Source organism: Scardinius erythrophthalmus, assembly GCF_964197995.2.
Source record: "Scardinius erythrophthalmus genome assembly, chromosome: 14".
NCBI lineage: Eukaryota > Metazoa > Chordata > Actinopteri > Cypriniformes > Leuciscidae > Scardinius > Scardinius erythrophthalmus.
Genome location: NC_138234.1, coordinates 1,927,555 through 1,947,554, shown reverse-complemented (window position 1 = coordinate 1,947,554; position 20,000 = coordinate 1,927,555). Strand labels below are relative to the sequence as shown.

General features: G+C 43.7%; 2 protein-coding genes across 2 annotated transcripts in view; both read right to left on the bottom strand.

Annotated features, from left to right (window-relative positions):
* wdr77 (WD repeat domain 77) overlaps window positions 1-3,278 on the bottom strand; it is an 11,756-nt gene extending 8,478 nt beyond the window's left edge. Inside the window, exons 1-2 of the mRNA XM_081384287.1 lie at window positions 3,042-3,278; window positions 1,893-2,078 (exon numbers count right to left, since the gene is read on the bottom strand). Coding sequence (XP_081240413.1) covers window positions 1,893-2,078; window positions 3,042-3,126 — 271 coding nt within the window. The 5' untranslated portion in view covers window positions 3,127-3,278. The remainder of the gene's footprint in view (window positions 1-1,892; window positions 2,079-3,041) is intronic.
* A 7,837-nt stretch (window positions 3,279-11,115) lies between these two features.
* Window positions 11,116-20,000, bottom strand: part of LOC308701590 (neuronal cell adhesion molecule-like) — a gene marked incomplete at both ends in the record, with an annotated part of 15,434 nt that continues 6,549 nt past the window's right edge. The window contains 7 exons of the mRNA XM_081383943.1: window positions 11,116-11,308; window positions 14,058-14,136; window positions 14,446-14,577; window positions 15,794-15,952; window positions 16,338-16,460; window positions 19,251-19,427; window positions 19,528-19,650. Of these exons, the coding sequence (XP_081240069.1) occupies window positions 11,116-11,308; window positions 14,058-14,136; window positions 14,446-14,577; window positions 15,794-15,952; window positions 16,338-16,460; window positions 19,251-19,427; window positions 19,528-19,650 (986 nt within the window). The remainder of the gene's footprint in view (window positions 11,309-14,057; window positions 14,137-14,445; window positions 14,578-15,793; window positions 15,953-16,337; window positions 16,461-19,250; window positions 19,428-19,527; window positions 19,651-20,000) is intronic.

The following is a 20,000-nucleotide window of genomic DNA, read 5'->3' as shown; positions in this document are numbered from 1 at the left end:
GGTGTGTGTGTGTGTGTTATCTCAGAATAAACCGCTTCAGGTGTGTGTGTGTGTGTGTGTGTGTGTGTGTGTTATCTCAGAATAAACCCCTTCAGGTGTGTGTGTGTGTGTGTGTGTGTGTGTGTGTGTGTGTGTTATCTCAGAATAAACCCCTTCAGGTGTGTGTGTGTGTGTGTGTGAGTGTGTGTGTGTGTGTGTTATCTCAGAATAAACCCCTTCAGGTGTGTGTGTGTGTGTGTGTGTGTGTGTGTGTGTGTGTTATCTCAGAATAAACCCCTTCAGGTGTGTGTGTGTGTGTGTGTGTGTGTGTGTGTGTGTGTGTGTGTGTGTGTGTGTTATCTCAGAATAAACCCCTTCAGGTGTGTGTGTGTGTGTGTGTGTGTGTGTGTGTGTGTGTGTGTTATCTCAGAATAAACCCCTTCAGGTGTGTGTGTGTGTGTGTGTGTGTGTGAGAGTGTGTGTGTTATCTCAGAATAAACCCCTTCAGGTGTGTGTGTGTGTGTGTGTGTGTGTGTGTGTGTGTGTGTGTGTGTGTGTGTGTGTGTGTGTGTGTGTGTGTGTTATCTCAGAATAAACCCCTTTAGGTGTGTGTGTGTGTGTGTGTGTGTGTGTGTGTTATCTCAGAATAAACCCCTTCAGGTGTGTGTGTGTGTGTGTGTGTGTGTTATCTCAGAATAAACCCCTTCAGGTGTGTGTGTGTGTGTGAGTGTGTGTGTTATCTCAGAATAAACCCCTTCAGGTGTGTGTGTGTGTGTGTGTGTGTGTGTGTGTGTGTTATCTCAGAATAAACCCCTTCAGGTGTGAGTGTGTGTGTGTGTGTGTGTGTGTGTGTGTGTGTGTGTGTGTGTGTGTGTGTGTGTGTGTGTTATCTCAGAATAAACCCCTTCAGGTGTGTGTGTGTGTGTGTGTGTGTGTGTGTGTGTGTGTGTGTGTGTGTGTGTGTTATCTCAGAATAAACCCCTTCAGGTGTGTGTGTGTGTGTGTGTGTGTGTGTGTGTGTGTGTGTGTGTGTGTGTGTGTTATCTCAGAATAAACCCCTTCAGGTGTGTGTGTGTGTGTGTGTGTGTGTGTGTGTGTGTGTGTGTGTGTGAGTGTGTGTGTGTGTGTGTGTGTGTGTGTGTGTGTGTGTGTTATCTCAGAATAAACCCCTTCAGGTGTGTGTGTGTGTGTGTCTGTTATCTTAGAATAAACCCCTTCAGGTGTGAGTGTGTGTGTGTGTGTGTGTGTGTGTGTTATCTCAGAATAAACCCCTTCAGGTGTGTGTGTGTGTGTGTGTGTGTGTGTGTGTGTGTGTGTGTGTGTGTGTGTGTGTGTGTGTGTTATCTCAGAATAAACCCCTTCAGGTGTGTGTGTGTGTGTGTGTGAGTGTGTGTTATCTCAGAATAAACCCCTTCAGGTGTGTGTGTGTGTGTGTGTGTTATCTCAGAATAAACCCCTTCAGGTGTGTGTGTGTGTGTGTGTGAGTGTGTGTGTTATCTCAGAATAAACCCCTTCAGGTGTGTGTGTGTGTGTGTGTGTTATCTCAGAATAAACCCCTTCAGGTGTGTGTGTTATCTCAGAATAAACCCCTTCAGGTGTGTGTGTGTGTGTGTGAGTGTGTGTGTTATCTCAGAATAAACCCCTTCAGGTGTGTGTGTGTGTGTTATCTCAGAATAAACCCCTTCAGGTGTGTGTGTGTGTGTGTGTGTGTGTGTGTGTGTGTGTGTGTGTGTGTGTGTGTGTTATTTCAGAATAAACCCCTTTAGGCTGATGAAGACCTGACCCTGATCACCCTGTCAGGGTTTATTCTGAGATAACCGGCTGGATGAACATTATCTGTTACTAGTAAGGGTGTAATCACTGTTCTACACGTCCATAAACACAGTACTGCGGTGAGTTAGTGTGTGTTTTACCCGCGTCTGACGCCAGGAGCAGCGCGCGCTCCGAGATCCACCTAGCGTCCGTGACTCCGGCGTCAGTCTGAACGCCCGCCTTACAGTAGCCCTCGCTGGGGGCCAGCTTGGGGTCCGTGTACACCCACACCGAGCCCTGCCAGCTGCGGCCCGACAGACTGGAGGCGCCCAACAGCAGAGACCCGTCTGACACACAACAACATCATCATCATCATCATCATCATCAACATCATCAACAACATCATCATCGTCATCATCATCATCAACAACAACAGAAAATATACAACTGAGAAATAATTCAATGACATGCACTGTGCAAGTGCAGAAGTTTCAGAATACATGTAAAAACTATTAATAATTAATGACAAACACAATACTATACATTCAAAATAACTATACAATAAATTCTATATATACACATTATTGATAGATAAATATATTTGTAGTTTGATTAAATATAGTCAAACCCAAAGTTTATTCAGACTCCTTCAGCATTTCTCACATTATCTCAGTTTATTCGCTATAGTTTAGAGAATGGTAATGAAATATGAGCAGAACTCAGTTGATATTTGACTGGTTTTGTCCGTCCTTCTGTTAGACTGTCTCACACATGAATTATGTTGAATATCTGTCAGCTGTTAAATTTAACTACACAATTAGATAATACCAGTTTAGCTCAACCAATCACCAAGCAATGCTTCATTTTGTTCAGTCTGTGTGTAAAAAGAGCATTAGCAATTAAAGAAAACACACTTCAGCAAAACATGATCAGCTCAAAGTGTCCCAATCATTTTTGGGCCCAAATGTCACTGGTAGTCACTGTATGAAGAATATTTGGGTATAATATGTCACAGTTTACTGTATTTTGCTCTCCTCACGTACATAAATGAACTATAGTGTCCTGATCACACTAGTGAAAAAAACTTTATTTCTGATGTCTGATAATATTTGGTTTGACTGAGTGAGACGTTTATTGCAGCAAAATAAAATAATCAGGGCTGCAGTTCAGTAATAATAAAAGTAATTAAGAATAAATGCATAGATTTGTATTATATTGCACAATTATATTATAATTCCTATATTTAATGCATCTGATGCACGTGAGTTTATTTCAATCAGAGTAAGAGATGATGATAGTTTTAATCTGACCTTTCCTGTAATCCACCGCGTCCAGGTGTCTCTCCATACACGCCGGAGCGTTTACAGGGATATTCCAGCAGTTATCCTTAATCATTATGATCTCGAGTAATTATCAATATCAATATCACACTGAACAACACATGCAAACTCCCGCAATGAATGAAAAAGACACGCGCGTGTGCAGCACTTCCGCTTCCAGCGCCGAACACACTTCAAAATAAAAGCTGATGTAATGAAACGAACTTCAAAAAAAGAGCCGTTTGTCTCTCGTTTAATAAAAATAGAATACTATAATATAAATTATTGTTATAAATAATAATTATAATATAAATATCATGTATAAATTACTATATGTAATTATGCTGATGATAAATATAACTAAACAAAAAACTATCAATGTTTATAAATACTCGCATCTTTCTCCTCTAGGTGTCGCGCTAGCGCCAGTTTTACACTTTAAGACTCATCTTGATATGGGGAAAAATTAGATGTGAGGAAAATAAGTATTTCAGTGATTTGCGTTTCTCAGAGAGAACTCAAACGCTTTGAAATTATTTTTTCCTTAAACCCGGATTTATTCTAATGATTGCAGTTCACTTCACAGCATATCAGACACTATGTCAATTTAATAAAAATTGTCTTAGGACGCATTGGCTTCCAAATTAAATCTGTGAGAAATGTGCTGTTCAAAGCCATTCCTGGGTTTCAACACAATAAAACAATAAAATAATAAACAATAAAACATCATAAACACTTGAATATGAAAATAGACTTTATTACGGTGGCCGAGAGAGCTCAACGCGCTGCAAATGAATAAAACACATGCAAACAGAAAAAAACGCATGCAAACAGAAAAAAACGCATGCAAACAGAAAAAAACACATGCAAATAGAAAAAAAAAACACCAGCGAATAAGAAAACATCTTCATCAGTTTTACAACTCACGTGCGTCCCAATACTCACAACACAACCAAATACGGAAACGCGCTGCAAAAGTTCACAACAAAACCAAATACAGAAACGCGCTGCAAATAGAACAGAACACAACGGAAATGTTTCCGGGGAACCCAATAAGTGACGGACGGACGGCTAGGACATGCTTACAGCTGTCTACTTTTATTTATTTATTTTTATTATTTTTTTGCAAAACATACAAAGATGACACGTTTATGACATACAACTTTGTAACGTTATACAATATACAAAATGTATTTGCGATATGTTCAATGTCATAAGAATACTAAAAAGAACAATGAGCTGAAGACTAAAATAAATAAATAAATAAAAAAGATAGAGAAAAAGAACGAGGAAAAGACATTAATCTATACATCAGTTACATTGAACACATTTTGAAAATTTTCATAAGTTTCATGAGAAATGTTAGAATGTAGCTATAGGTCCAAATATGAGACGGCAAGTTTTAAAGTTGAGACACTCACACAAAGATATAACACATTTTTTAAAAACTTTGTTGTATAAAATGTATATTTATTTGCAACAGTTATGTTAACAGCATTAATACTATATTTCTGGTAAGAACAGCTCAGCTGATGGACACGCGCTGCGTTGTCATGGGAACATCCCAAGTGAAAATAATGAGGAAATTACGTTGTCTTTCGTTGCTCCCTTCATCAACATAATGGCACACAAGTGCCCCGCTCACTCCAAAGTGCCCAATTCAAGGGCTCTGCCCTTTTAAGAGAGTAACGTTAGGGCATAGGTAAAGCCAGAGCCCGCGTCTCTCTGGTAAAGCTTGCGAGCCGTCCGTCCGTCACTTATTGGGTTCCCCGGAAACATTTCCGTTGTGTTCTGTTCTATTTGCAGCGCGTTTCTATATTTGGTTTTGTTGTGAACTTTTGCAGCGCGTTTCTGTAATTGCAGCGCGTTGTGTTGTGAGTATTGGGACGCACGTGAGTTGTAAAACTGATGAAGATGTTTTCTTATTCGCTGGTGTTTTTTTTCTATTTGCATGTGTTTTTTTCTGTTTGCATCATAGGGTTTGCATGCGTTTTTTTCTGTTTGCATGTGTTTTATTCATTTGCAGCGCGTTGAGCTCTCTCGGCCACCGTACTTTATTCAGTTATAACACTGCAAGTCATTGTGCGTCTCTAGACACAAGCATTCCAGCGGCGTTTAAGTCCACATGTATGTTGTGTAATCGCAGACGCTCGTAAACATGCAGGAACAGAGGATCCAGACCAGCTCAAACCAGACCAGCTCAGCTCAGATCAGACCAGCTCAGACCAGACCAGACCAGACCAGCTCAAACCAGATCAGACCAGACCAGATCAGCTCAGATCAGACCAGCTCAGACCAGACCAGCTCAGACCAGACCAGCTCAAACCAGATCAGACCAGACCAGCTCAGACCAGACCAGCTCAGATCAGACCAGACCAGCTCAGACCAGACCAGACCAGACCAGACCAGACCAGCTCAGATCAGACCAGACCAGCTCAAACCAGACCAGACCAGACCAGACCAGCTCAGACCAGACCAGCTCAGATCAGACCAGACCAGCTCAAACCAGACCAGCTCAGCTCAGATCAGACCAGCTCAAACCAGATCAGACCAGATCAGCTCAGATCAGACCAGCTCAGACCAGACCAGCTCAAACCAGATCAGACCAGACCAGCTCAGACCAGCTCAGATCAGACCAGCTCAGATCAGACCAGACCAGACCAGACCAGCTCAGACCAGACCAGCTCAGACCAGACCAGACCAGACCAGCTCAGATCAGACCAGCTCAGACCAAACCAGACCAGCTCAGAAAAGTTCAGACCAGCTCAGACCAGACCAGCTCAAACCAGACCAGCTCAGACAAGCTCAGACCAGACCAGCTCAGACCAGACTAGCTCAGACAAGTTCAGATCAGCTCAGACCAGACCAGACCAGCTCAGACCAGACCAGCTCAGACCAGACCAGCTCAGACCAGACCAGCTCAGACCAGAAAAGCTCAGACCAGATTAGACCAGACCAGCTCAGACCAGACCAGCTCAGACCAGACCAACTCAGATCAGACCAGATCAGACCAGACCCGCTCAGACCTGGTCTCCTCATGCAGGTCTTCAGGAGGCATGTCTCCGGTCATCAGAGCTTCTGAGTGTGATTAGAGAGAGTCTGGGCTCGTCTGAAGCACCAGATCCAGCAGTGCTAACCCTGAGCCCAGCAGACAGACCTTCAGCAGACCACGCCTGGGCTTCTGGATCCACAGCTCTCTGATCCTGAGCTCTCACGGTCTCTATGATGTCCAGAGCTCATGAAGCTGATCAGTGTGAGTGAGTGTTTGCTCTGCGCTGTGAGGGAGTGAGAGACTGAACTCTATTATCCCTCCTTTATACAGCAGATCCAGACTGACCCACCCACAGAGACATGAGGAACTGCTCAGCTGACCACACCATCACTGCTCTATCAGTGAGAGTCAGTGAGACCAGCGGGTCAGATTCACCTCAATTCTATTCTATACTATTCTAGTCTACTCTATTCTATGCTACTGTAGTCTATTCTATTCTACTCTATTCAAGTCTAGTCTACTCTAGTCTATTCTACTCTATTCTATTGTAGTCTATTCTATTCTACTCTATTCTATTGTAGTCTATTCTATTCTATTCTATTCAAGTCTACTCTAGTCTATTTTACTGTATTCTATTCTACTCTAGTCTAATCTATTATATTATATTCTACTCTACTCTAGTCTAATCTATTTTATTATATTCTACTCTAGTCTCTATTCCATTCTTCTCTAGTCTAATCTAGTCTAATCTATTGTACTCTAGTCTATTCTATCCTAGTCTAATCTTTTATATTATATTCTACTCTAGTCTATTCTACTCTAGTCTCTATTCCATTCTACTCTATTCTTCTCTACTCTAGTCTGATCTAATCGACCCTATACTATTCTACTCTGTTGTATTCTGTTCTATTCTATTATGTTCTATTCTACTCTTTACTATTCCATTCCATTCTACTCTAGTCTATTGTATTCAATTCTATTCTATTCTATTCTGGTGTAGTCATTTTTTTAGTTGAGCAGCAATATTAAAGAAGGAAAGTTAACATCCCATAATACCCTAGAAACCACATGTAATTCCCTAATAAAACGATCCATAATAGCCTAGAAATCCTGGCTACTACCCACCTTGGGAACCATATAGAACACCTTAGCAACAACTTATAGTACCTGGAAACACCCTGCCAACCACCCAGAACCCCTTAGCAACCATTCATACCCTAGAAACAAACGTCTTGGCGGCAACCACCAAAAACACTTTAGTAACCAGAGAGAACACCCTAGCAACCGCTCACAACCCCCTGGCAACTACCCAGAACACTTTAGTTTATTGAGACTACTGGGTCACATGTTCAGCTCAATTCTATTCTATTCTATTCTGTTCTTAGTTGAACAACAATATTACGGAAGGAGAGGTAACATCCCATAATACCCTAGCAACCACCTATAATACCATAGCACTTATCCATAATATCAAAGAAACGCCCTGGCAACCACCCAGAACACCTTAGCAACCACACATAATACCAGAGAAACACCCTGCCAACCACCCAGAACATCTCACATAGAACACCCTAGCAACCACACACAGCCCCCTGGCAACCACTCATAATACAAACACCCTGGCAATGACCTAGAACACTTAAGTAACCGAATATAACACCCTGGCAACCACCCTCAACACTCTAGCAACCATTATACCCCAGCAATGCCCTAGCAAACACCTTGGTAACAACAAGACATCCAAGCAACCAATCACAACACTCTAGCAACACTCTGGCAACCACCCAGAACACCCTAGTAACATCCCTGTAACTACAAGACCACCCTAGCAACCACCTAAAATACCTTTGGAACACCCTGTCAATTACCCAGAACACCCTTGGAACCATCCGTAATACTCTAGCAACCCTAGAAATGCCTTGGAAACCACCCAAAACATCCTTACAACCACCCACAATACCTTAGCAACGCCCTGTCAATCACCCAGAACACCCTGGCAACCACATAGCAACATGTTAAGAACCACCCTAAACACTAACCTGTCCAATCAGAATTCAGAGTCTGATCGATCCACGTGTGTTATCGTGTTTCTCATACTGGTGAGAAACGAGAGTCCTACAGTAATTAGCATATGTGGTGTGATTATGAGTTCAGATGTTATGAACTCATGAATATTATGGTGGCGCTCGGAGCATGTGAGTGTGAGTGGCTGGAAATTCCAGTGTGAACGGCGACTTTAATCGTGAAAATAAACTCGAAATAAACACTGAGTAAATCACCTCTATAAGCAGCTGTGTCATTTCAGACGTGTGTGAACATGCAGACGTTCAGGAGCAGAAGAGCAGAATGTTCTGCCACACAACACACACACACTCATTCAGAACATACACACACACATTCATTCAGAACATACACACACACACACACACACACACTCATTCAGAACATACACACACACACTCATTCAGAACATACACACACACACACTCATTCAGAACATATACACACACACACACTTATTCAGAACACACATACACACACTCATTCAGAACACACACACACACTCATTCAGAACACACACACTCATTCAGAACATACACACACACACACACACACACACACACACACACACACTCATTCAGAACATACACACACACACACACACATTCTCACTGACTCAGATGTTATAAGAAACAAGAAATGAATCAAACAGAAGAGATGTATATTGCAATACATTTATTCATTCCATATTATTCTGCATATTATACTTATAGAGGCTGAAATATCATCCACTGGAACTTCAGTAAAATGAGACGTGGGGTTAGTAAATCTCTGACAGTTCTGAGATTAAAGTACAAAATCCCTTTACAAACCAAGAGCTGCGGTACATTATAAAACATGAGATAAATACTGAATAAAACACTGAAGAAACTAAACCACAGCAGACACACACACACTCTCTCTCTCTCTCACACACACACACACACACACACACACACACACACACACACACACACACACACACACTCTCTCTATCTCACACACACACACACACACACACACACACACACACACACACACACGTGCACACACACTTCAGTCCTCAAGCCAAACAAACTCTCGCTTTATTTACAGTAACAAAATATCTTTACAAAACAACATTTAACATTTCAAATTCAAACTTGATGCAAGTTATGAAAAAAGCATAAACACATCTTTCATACACACAGTTCATTTCGATGAGCTGACCTACAAAAACTGAACAAGGCAAAATAGAAATAGGGTAAATTACATGAAAAACCCCCAAAATCTGAAATTATAAAGAATATTTTATGCATCAAGAAAATTAAGTATATTTTGTCCATGGCAGTAATGAGTATGAAATCTCCTCTAATTCTATGAATAAGAGATTGGGTATTTAATCGTCATAAATAGCCTTGCATGCAATGCAATGCAAAGAAGAAGAAAAAACGTCTATATTTTCTTTATCTAAAATATCATTCCATTTTTTTTCTATTGATTGTGGGATGAAATATAAGCCAGACATTCTGTTGAATTTCCCCCTATAGAGATGAATTGTAGTCGCACATGTTAATATTAAAGAGCGCTGGGATCCTCCATTAGCACATGAACTCATATCCGAGTGTGAATGCATTCAGGAAGATGAAGCATCCTCATCCTCATCCTCACAGGGTTGCTATGGGAACTGCACAGGTTCACATGCAGGTCAGGATGCGGGTGGCGGGTCATGTGATGTGATGATGCGGAGCAGTGAGGACAGGCACTCTAGTGTAATATCAGAATATTGTCATCATGCATCAGCTGTGTTCACAAAACTGGACATCACATGACTGTGGCGTCACATGACCCTATCCGTCAGGGTTACTCAGCGTTTGACTCAATCTGGGGTAAAAATGTTATGAATTCTGACAGACTTTACATTTTCATCATGGATTAAACTGTACTGTGTTCTGTGCAAAGATTGTCCTCAGTGTTTCCAGCACACACATCTAAACATTCTTACATCAAGACACATTTACTGGAGAAGAACAAAGACTGAAGATATTAAGACTTGCTTCCTGAAAAATCATCAAAACGAAGAGAGTTTGTGCTTAAAACTATAAAGTAAAAGTCTTCGGGACAAAGTGTTATGTTGGCCTGACAAAGCCTTTCTGAAGTTCTGAAGGTTTTATAAGCTTCTTAGCATGTTCTATCATGTTGTTAGTATGTCTTAGCATGTGTTGAACGTTATTTTACATTTTGCTATCATGTTTTATTACATTGTTAGCATGAATTAACATATTACTAGCATGTCTTACCGATTGCTAACATGTTGCTAGCATGTTTGAACACTTTGCTAACATGTTTTAGCATTTTGCTAGCATGAATGAGTATGTTGCTAACATGATTTGATACATAGCTAACATACATTTGCACATTGCTAGCATGATTTAGCATTTTGCTAGCAATAATGAGTATGTTGCTAACATGTTTTGACACATTGCTAACATAAATTAGCACATTGCTAGCATGATTTAGCATGTTACTAGCATGTTGTTAGCATAATTTTTTTTTTGCTAGCATTAATTATCACATTGCTGTCATGAATTAGCATGTTTGCTAATATGTTTTGACACATTGCTAACGTAAATTAACATTGCAAGCATGATTTAACAGGTTACTAGCTTGTTTTAACATGTTGGGTTAGGGTTAGGGTTAGGGTTAACCCTAACATGAATAAGCACGTTGCTATTTTGAATGAGCATGGGTTAGGGTTAGGGTTAGAGTAGCATGTCTTAAGCTACCAGGCTTTGCTAGTGATAAATACTCGGTGGATGAAGCTGTTGAGAGTTATTGTGTAAAAGACAGTGTAAGTCTATGGGATTGTTCGCGGTTTGATCGTCTGTTTACTGTTTAAGTTTAGTCTCAGAAGAAGAAGAATTTCAGCAGGTTTGCACATAACAAACCATGATCTGCTAACGGGGTCAGAAAGCTTCCCCTTTACTTTGAGATGTCCAGTAGTGTGTTGCAGTGTGAGAGTGTGTGAACCCGCCAGCTGGTCTGGGGTCAGTCCTACACCAGCGAGTTGATGACCGGAGACGGGGGCCCGGACCTGCCGCTGTACTGGCCGATGAAGGAGCCGTCCTCGTTGAACTGCGTGTCCCCGGAGTCGGCGTACTCCACTAAGCTGTCCTCGCTGCCGTCGCGCGGGACCGTCCCGCTGGAGGGCGTGGGGCTAACTCTGAGCGGCTTACGGTCCTCCTCACTGCGAGAGAAACCACAGGTGAACCATGAGGCAAACACTGCAAACATCCTGCGCTTCAAACATCTGCACACTCCTGCATCAGGACACACTCCCTGGAGACGTGAAGAGGAACCGGAGCGTCTTCAGCTTCAGGAAATGTGTCCTGATTTAACCCTCATCCTGCCCTCGGGTCGTTTTGAAATTAAAATGAAGTGTCCATCAGAGGGGTCCTGGACTCTAGGACTTTTGTCGCACTTGAACCACAAATACAAATACAAAAAATGGATTCATGGAGTTTTGTTGCTGAAATTTAAAAAAGTAACAAATCCTTCATTCACGGGTCAATTTGACCCCCTTAGGAATGCGAGGAATGCTTCAGTACACACAGAACAAACTAAAAACGTTCAAAATTCTAAGAAAAATGCTAAAACTTTACCAAAAAATTATTTTATAATGTCTACCTGTGTATCTGAATGCACACTGAAGAGGACTGGCTTTAGGACCCAGAGGAACAGCTCATTTACTCCACATAGAGCTATAAGGCCATCTAGTGGCTAGAGTCATGAAATATCATGTTGTTTTATTATTTTTCCACAAGAGGTCGACAAAGACTCACAATTTCATGCATAACCCTTTTAATTCAGCTCAAAATATCTTACATTGGGAGTTATTTTGAATTTAAGTTGAAAGAATGTGAGGAATGTGCTTCAATTACAATTTATTTATTATTTATTAATCAAATCTAGTCATTTAAAGGTAAAATAATAATAAACTGCATTAAAAAATATAATAAAAAATAAAATAAAATAAAAAATAAAATATAATGTCAGGGCTTGGGGTCGTTGTGACCGCGAGGGAAGGAGGAAGGGTTAAGAGCGTTTAGATGTTTGTGCTGGAGAACGAGACAGACACACTGAGGAAGAGCATCATGATTTCAGTGAGCTCGTGACAGGACATGAAACACACATGCACATGTAACATCACATACATGTGACGTGAATCTCAGAGCAAGTGTTAAAGCTTTAAATCATCTCATTTATGATCAACCATCAGACGGATGAAGCATCCAAGCGTGACGATGAAGAGCAGATTGATCTCAGAAGCGCTGAAGCATCAGCAGAATCTGATCCGGTTCATGCAGACACACTCGTTCTGCTGGCGCTTCATTAAACACACACACACACACACACACACACACACACACACACACACACACACACACACACACATGACGACTGATGGACATGTGGACACACTTCCCCTGAATCTACTGTATATAATATACTGCCAGTGCAGTTTGATTACTGCACTTATAGACTGCAGTCAGTCACTGATGACCATTACTAATGTAATCTAGTAGATTACACATTTCAGGTAATGTAATCCGACTACTTTTTGATTACTCGTCTATCACAGATTATTCTTCCACACTGATATAAAACCATAAACAAAACTACAAATTACATTCCATTCTTTACCATGAACTTTAAGTGCATTAAACATCACAATACATCAGAGTTCATGAAAAGCTAATACTTAAATCATAAAAATTATACAAATCATAATCATAAAATAAAAATGAAAATATAAAAAAAAATTAGTTAAAAATATGTTTTTTATTTACCTGCAAAATATATTTTTAGCAAGTGTTTATATTTTAAAATGTATATTTTTTATTTTAAAAAATGCAAACTAAAAAGTATGGAAGCTTGTTTCCACCAAAGCATGAAAAATGAAAGGTCATTGCAATTCTGACTTTATTTCTCAAAATTACGAGATATAAAGTCACAACTGTGAGAGAAAAAGTCGCAATATCTTTTTAGTAAGTGTTTTTATTGCAAAATGTGTTTTTTATTGTTTTTATTTAAAACATTTTTATTTAAAAACAAAAAAGCACTTACTAAAAAGACCTATTTTGCTTGTTTACCTGCAAAATGCACAGTAAAAGAGGACAAAGAAGATTCAGGGAATAATCTACTGTGTGAATAATATGTAATCAATAAAAAGGAACGGAAATCTGATCATAAGCATTCGCAACTGTGATGTAATCGAATCACAAGCACTTAATGTGTGTAATGTGCAGGTACTCCAGATGTGATCGGTTACTCTGGGCTCTGCTGATTGAGTCTGTTCAAGAGAAGTGTGATCCTGGAATGACTGTGTTTCTCCCAGTGGATCCGCATGCAGATTCCCGCTTACCTTCCGCCTGGATTCAGTGTGTGTGACGTCAACATCACACACTGAGATCAGCGAGGAGTGCGTGTGCATCTAGCGCACACTACAGGACTGAAGCTCGACACACAGAGTAAAGTCTGAATGATGGTCTACTACACACTCATATAAAAGCTTGCATGTCATATTCACATCATGTGACGGGATGAGGAAAGATAAACATCTACTGCAATCATCTCAAAAAATCAAGGAAATCGTTTAATGATATAAAAGAATATTGCTGTACAGGAGTAAAGTGCGCGGGCCGTCTCGCGTGCAGAGTAAAGCAGGAAGAGACTGTAAATGTTCAGATCTGTAAGCTAAACTAAGATGGTCTGCGGGACAGGAACACAATCTGATGCAGGAAACACGTGCGGATCAAGTTCATCCATGCGGAGCGTCCTGTAAAACTGCAGACCGGATCAAGTCCCTCAGAATCCGGATCAGATGGAGATGAAGATGGAGAATCCCAGAGTCGTGGAGAAGTGCTGACTGCGCAGATGTGGTCTCCTGAGGGGTCAGAGGTCAGGGGTCAGGGGTCAGGTCAGCGCTCTCTCACCTGTACTCTCCAAACGTTATATCGTCCTCCTTCATGGGCTGGATCTCCGGGTCTCCGTGAGCGTCTTCCTTCTCTTTAACTGAGACAAACATCAGCGATCAGAGATCAGAGATCAGAGTCACACACACACACACACACACACACACACACACACACACACACACACACACACACACACACACACACACACACACACACACACGAACGAACGAACGAGAAAGAAACGAACATCTTGGATGACGTGGGGGAGAGTAAATTATAATTCTGAAATGAACTACTCCTTTAATACTAAGACCATAAAAAACACTTTCGCTACTTGAACCACATTAAACGTTATGTAACAAGTGTCTGCTAAAGGATTAGATGTAAATGTCCACACAAGTCTCACCTGGATATTTCCCGCCCTTGTTCCTCTTGATGAAGCAGACGATGAGCAGGATGAGGATGAGCAGAGCGATGGCCGACATCAGCCCGATGAACCAGCCCTGAGTGGCGATGTCCACCTGCGGACTCACCATCGCTGAGGAAGAGGAGGAAGAGGAGGAAGAGGAGGAAGAGGAGGAGGATGAGACACGGCAGATCCGTTCGTCAGCGAGTCACGGAGGATCACGGACACACGAGGGACGGACGCTCAAACACACACTCAGTGTTACTCTCGTCTTCCAGTACATACATCAATGACATGCAGCACACTTAATATCTGCAGTCTGTTTCTCCAGTACATGTTGATTTAAAGGTGACACAGTATGTCCCTTTTCACCAGATGTAATATAAATCTATGGTGTCCCCAGAATGTGTCTGTGAAATTTCACCTCCAAATTCCCCCAGATCATTTATTACAGCTTGTCAAATTTGCCCCTTTTTGGGTGTGAGCAAAAACGTGCTGTTTTGTGTGTGTCGCTTTAAATGCAAATGAGCTTTAGCTCCGCCTCCGTTCAGAAGAGGGCGGAGTCTTTACACGAGCTTCAGAAACTCCAGCAATAACAAAACAGGCCAATCTCACTCATCCAGAATCCCAGAATAACCAGTAGCGAGTGCAGCCTTACGGAGAGACTCAGGAAGAGTTTCTGAATGTTAGTGGAGACATTTGTGGAGTTGTTGTGGAGTTACATTGATCATCTCATCATCATGTTGAACTTCTCCACAAGTGTCCACAGTTCCTGAGGTGTTTATAAGACAGCGGTGACATGTTCTGGTCAATAGTGTTCAGTGCTCGTCTGTGCTCAACCACAGAACAGTTTCAGGCTTTGCTGGATCTTTATCATTGCGTTAGAACTGGTCTCTGTTGTCGCTTGTGGAACCAAATGTCGGCTGGTGTGTGTAAACATGCAGATTAAGGGCCGGTAATATTATAATAAGATCCTCTTCATACGTCAGAAGGAGAGCGAAATCTGATCGGCTTATTTTTAGACATGCTTGCAGAGAAAGGCTCACCAGAACACAGTTGCTTTGTTTCGTTTTCTGTATTGGTAGAAGCACCGGGACCCGATTATAGCACTTACACACGGAGAAACTCAGATTTTCATGATATGTCCCCTTTAAGAATATTTGTACTGAAAAACAAGACAGAGACACTGAGGAAGAGCCTCATTTTGTGTGGGTATAGTCATGCTGATCAGTGGATAAAGACTCATGAGCACAGACAGACTCATGCAGACGCTCATCAACACATCTCCCAGCATGCATCACAGCAGGCACGTATCCCACAAGGCCTTGAGGCTGAGAGGAAGCCTCACCTGGGAGCGTGACCAACAGCTCCTCGGAGCGCCGGAGCGAGCGCTCGTCCTCCCGACCTCCGGCCACCACCCGCACCTTGTAGGACAAACCCTCCTTCAAACCCTTAAGCACGTGGAACTGAGAGCCGTTGACCTTCTCTGTGTGCCAGTCTTCATCACCTGAGGGTTTCCAGCACACGTTCAGATCTCCACACCTGCTGACCTCCTATACTGTTAATCTACTGAACAACTCAACCGTTACGAGGCTTCACTGCAAGACATGAGGCTCCTCCTCAGTGCTTCTGTCTCGTTTTCTAGTTATCTAAACATTCATTTACTGGAGAAGAGCAATGGCTGAAGATCAAACTCATTAAACGAGACTTAACATCTTCAGTCCTTGTGCTTCTCCAGTGAATGTCTCCAGGTGTAGGACTGTTTAGGATCAGGATCATGTTTTACAGTGTATCCCGGTCGGACAACTCTGTTAGTGACTACATGAGCTCTACTCTATATGTTCATGTGTTTGATCATCATAAAGCACGACACACGCATGCAGAAGTCTTACTGTTGTCTATAATATATTCAACATAAAGGTGTTTCTCGGGACCCCAGTATTCCCAACTGATCAGCGCTCCGTCCTCGCTCACGGATGAGCTGACGTTCCCGAACGCAGGAGCGATGGCTGGCGCTGAGAGAGAGAGACACAAGCATGAGCTCCGGCTGCGGATCCGTGAGGAGAAACTGAACGACTGACGCGAGAGCCGCTGATTACTGAGTGAGTAGAGTGAGGGCGGGAAATGACATGTGACGTTAGCGTGTTAGGGGCGGGGCTACTGATGATGTCACTACAGCGGCTGTACCCGCGTGCTGGGGGGGTGTGGGGGTGGGGGGGGGTGTGCCCGAGCTCCTGGAAAACACACACACACACACACACACTCTCTCTCACACATACACACACACTCACACAGCATCACGTGACTCCAGCAGATCAGAGGTCACATCAGCGAGGAAAGGAGGAAAGAGAAGGAGGACATTTATAAAAAGGAAAGGTTAAAAGATCAGAAGGAAAACACACACAGGATTCTGACATTCCTCCCCCTAAGAGAAGTGTGTACATGTAAAGGTTACATGCATTAATCTCTGAGAGCAAATTAAGAGTTTAAACCCATTTTCAGTGATGAAACTGGTTAGAATAAAATGTCTTTTATTGACTTGAAACTGGACTTTAAAGTGGACTCAAACCTCCAGTCCAGTCCACATTACATTCACACTAGTGTTTTAGGAGGCCAAACCATTAATAATAGTAATAATAATAATAATAATAATAATAATAACTTCAGTATTTTTGAGTCATACTAAGACTTAAGTACCTGTACTGTAACTAAAGGACACTTTCTCTGTAGTGAATTAAACAGAAAACTCACAGAACGGACAGTGAGACACTAGTGCGCCCTGTCTAGTGGACGTACCTCTGTGGAGGATGGTGAGACGCTAGTGCGCCCTGTCTAGTGGACGTACCTCTGTGGAGTATGGTGAGACGCTAGTGCGCCCTGTCTAGTGGACGTACCTCTGTGGAGGATGGTGAGACGCTAGTGAGCCCTGTCTAGTGGACGTACCTCTGTGGAGGATGGTGATACTCTAGTGAGCCCTGTCTAGTGGACGTACCTCTGTGGAGGATGGTGAGACGCTAGTGAGCCCTGTCAAGTGGACGTACCTCTGTGGAGGATGGTGAGACGCTAGTGCGCCCTGTCTAGTGGACGTACCTCTGTGGAGGATGGTGAGACACTAGTGAGCCCTGTCTAGTGGACGTACCTCTGTGGAGGATGGTGAGACGCTAGTGAGCCCTGTCTAGTGGACGTACCTCTGTGGAGGATGGTGAGGCGCTAGTGCGCCCTGTCTAGTGGACGTACCTCTGTGGAGGATGGTGAGACGCTAGTGCGCCCTGTCTAGTGGACGTACCTCTGTGGAGGATGGTGAGACGCTAGTGAGCCCTGTCTAGTGGACGTACCTCTGTGGAGGATGGTGAGGCGCTAGTGCGCCCTGTCTAGTGGACGTACCTCTGTGGAGGATGGTGAGACGCTAGTGAGCCCTGTCTAGTGGACGTACCTCTGTGGAGGATGGTGAGACGCTAGTGAGCCCTGTCTAGTGGACGTACCTCTGTGGAGGATGGTGAGGCGCTAGTGCGCCCTGTCTAGTGGACGTACCTCTGTGGAGGATGGTGAGACGCTAGTGCGCCCTGTCTAGTGGACGTACCTCTGTGGAGGATGGTGAGACGCTAGTGCGCCCTGTCTAGTGGACGTACCTCTGTGGAGGATGGTGAGACGCTAGTGCGCCCTGTCTAGTGGACGTACCTCTGTGGAGGATGGTGAGACGCTAGTGCGCCCTGTCTAGTGGACGTACCTCTGTGGAGGATGGTGAGACGCTAGTGAGCCCTGTCTAGTGGACGTACCTCTGTGGAGGATGGTGAGGCGCTAGTGTGCCCTGTCTAGTGGACGTACCTCTGTGGAGGATGGTGATACTCTAGTGCGCCCTGTCTAGTGGACGTACCTCTGTGGAGGATGGTGAGGCGCTAGTGAGCCCTGTCTAGTGGACGTACCTCTGTGGAGGATGGTGATACTCTAGTGCGCCCTGTCTAGTGGACGTACCTCTGTGGAGGATGGTGAGGCGCTAGTGAGCCCTGTCTAGTGGACGTACCTCTGTGGAGGATGGTGAGACGCTAGTGCGCCCTGTCTAGTGGACGTACCTCTGTGGAGGATGGTGATACTCTAGTGCGCCCTGTCTAGTGGACGTACCTCTGTGGAGGATGGTGAGACGCTAGTGCGCCCTGTCTAGTGGACGTACCTCTGTGGAGGATGGTGAGACGCTAGTGCGCCCTGTCTAGTGGACGTACCTCTGTGGAGGATGGTGAGACGCTAGTGCGCCCTGTCTAGTGGACGTACCTCTGTGGAGGATGGTGAGACGCTAGTGCGCCCTGTCTAGTGGACGTACTTCTGTGGAGGATGGTGAGACGCTAGTGTGCCCTGTCTAGTGGACGTACCTCTGTGGAGGATGGTGAGACGCTAGTGCGCCCTGTCTAGTGGACGTACCTCTGTGGAGGATGGTGAGACGCTAGTGCGCCCTGTCTAGTGGACGTACCTCTGTGGAGGATGGTGAGACGCTAGTGTGCCCTGTCTAGTGGACGTACCTCTGTGGAGGATGGTGAGACGCTAGTGCGCCCTGTCTAGTGGACGTACCTCTGTGGAGGATGGTGAGACGCTAGTGTGCCCTGTCTAGTGGACGTACCTCTGTGGAGGATGGTGAGACGCTAGTGTGCCCTGTCTAGTGGACGTACCTCTGTGGAGGATGGTGAGACGCTAGTGCGCCCTGTCTAGTGGACGTACCTCTGTGGAGGATGGTGAGACGCTAGTGTGCCCTGTCTAGTGGACGTACCTCTGTGGAGGATGGTGAGACGCTAGTGCGCCCTGTCTAGTGGACGTACCTCTGTGGAGGATGGTGACGGCCTCCTCGGTGAGCGCAGGACCGGATCCCTGCTGTGTTTTGGCACTGAAATAGAACTTGTAGCGCGTGCTGTGATGGAGGTTGTGCAGCGTTACACTGCTTTGATTGGACGGTAGATCCATCTCATCCAGCAGACCCACGTCATGGCTGCTGTTGACTGGAGGCGGAGCGAGAGCGGAAAGGGGCGGGGTCATGTTATTTCAGCCAATCAAAAGCTGCTGTAGATTTAGATCTTAGGTGAGGAGAGGTTCTCTCACCCGTCTGATATCTGAGGGTGTATCCGGTCAGACGGCCGTTCCTCTCGTGAGGTGGAGCCCACTCCAGCGTCAGAGAGTCCAGATCTGAAGCCGACACGCGGAAGAACGACGGCACGCCGGGAACTGGAACCATACAGACCACAAAATCTGTGCCTTCAAGTCAAGTCAGCTTTATTTCTACAGCGCTTTATACAGTACAGATCATTTCAGAGCAGTTTCACAGTGATAAACAGGAAAACAGAATCAATGATGCAAACTTCATCAAATATGAGACCCATTTAGATTCAGTGGTGAAGCAACTCTACAGAAGATCAGAGAGTCATTATTCAAATCAGTTCAGTGGTGATTCAGTTCAGTTCACTAACTGTGTAAAGTTCATCATTAATGAAACGAGTTCAATTTCAGCTGTAAAGCTGCTCTGCAGGAAAACATTCAGAATTGCGAGATAAAAATTGCAATAGCGAGGAAAAGTC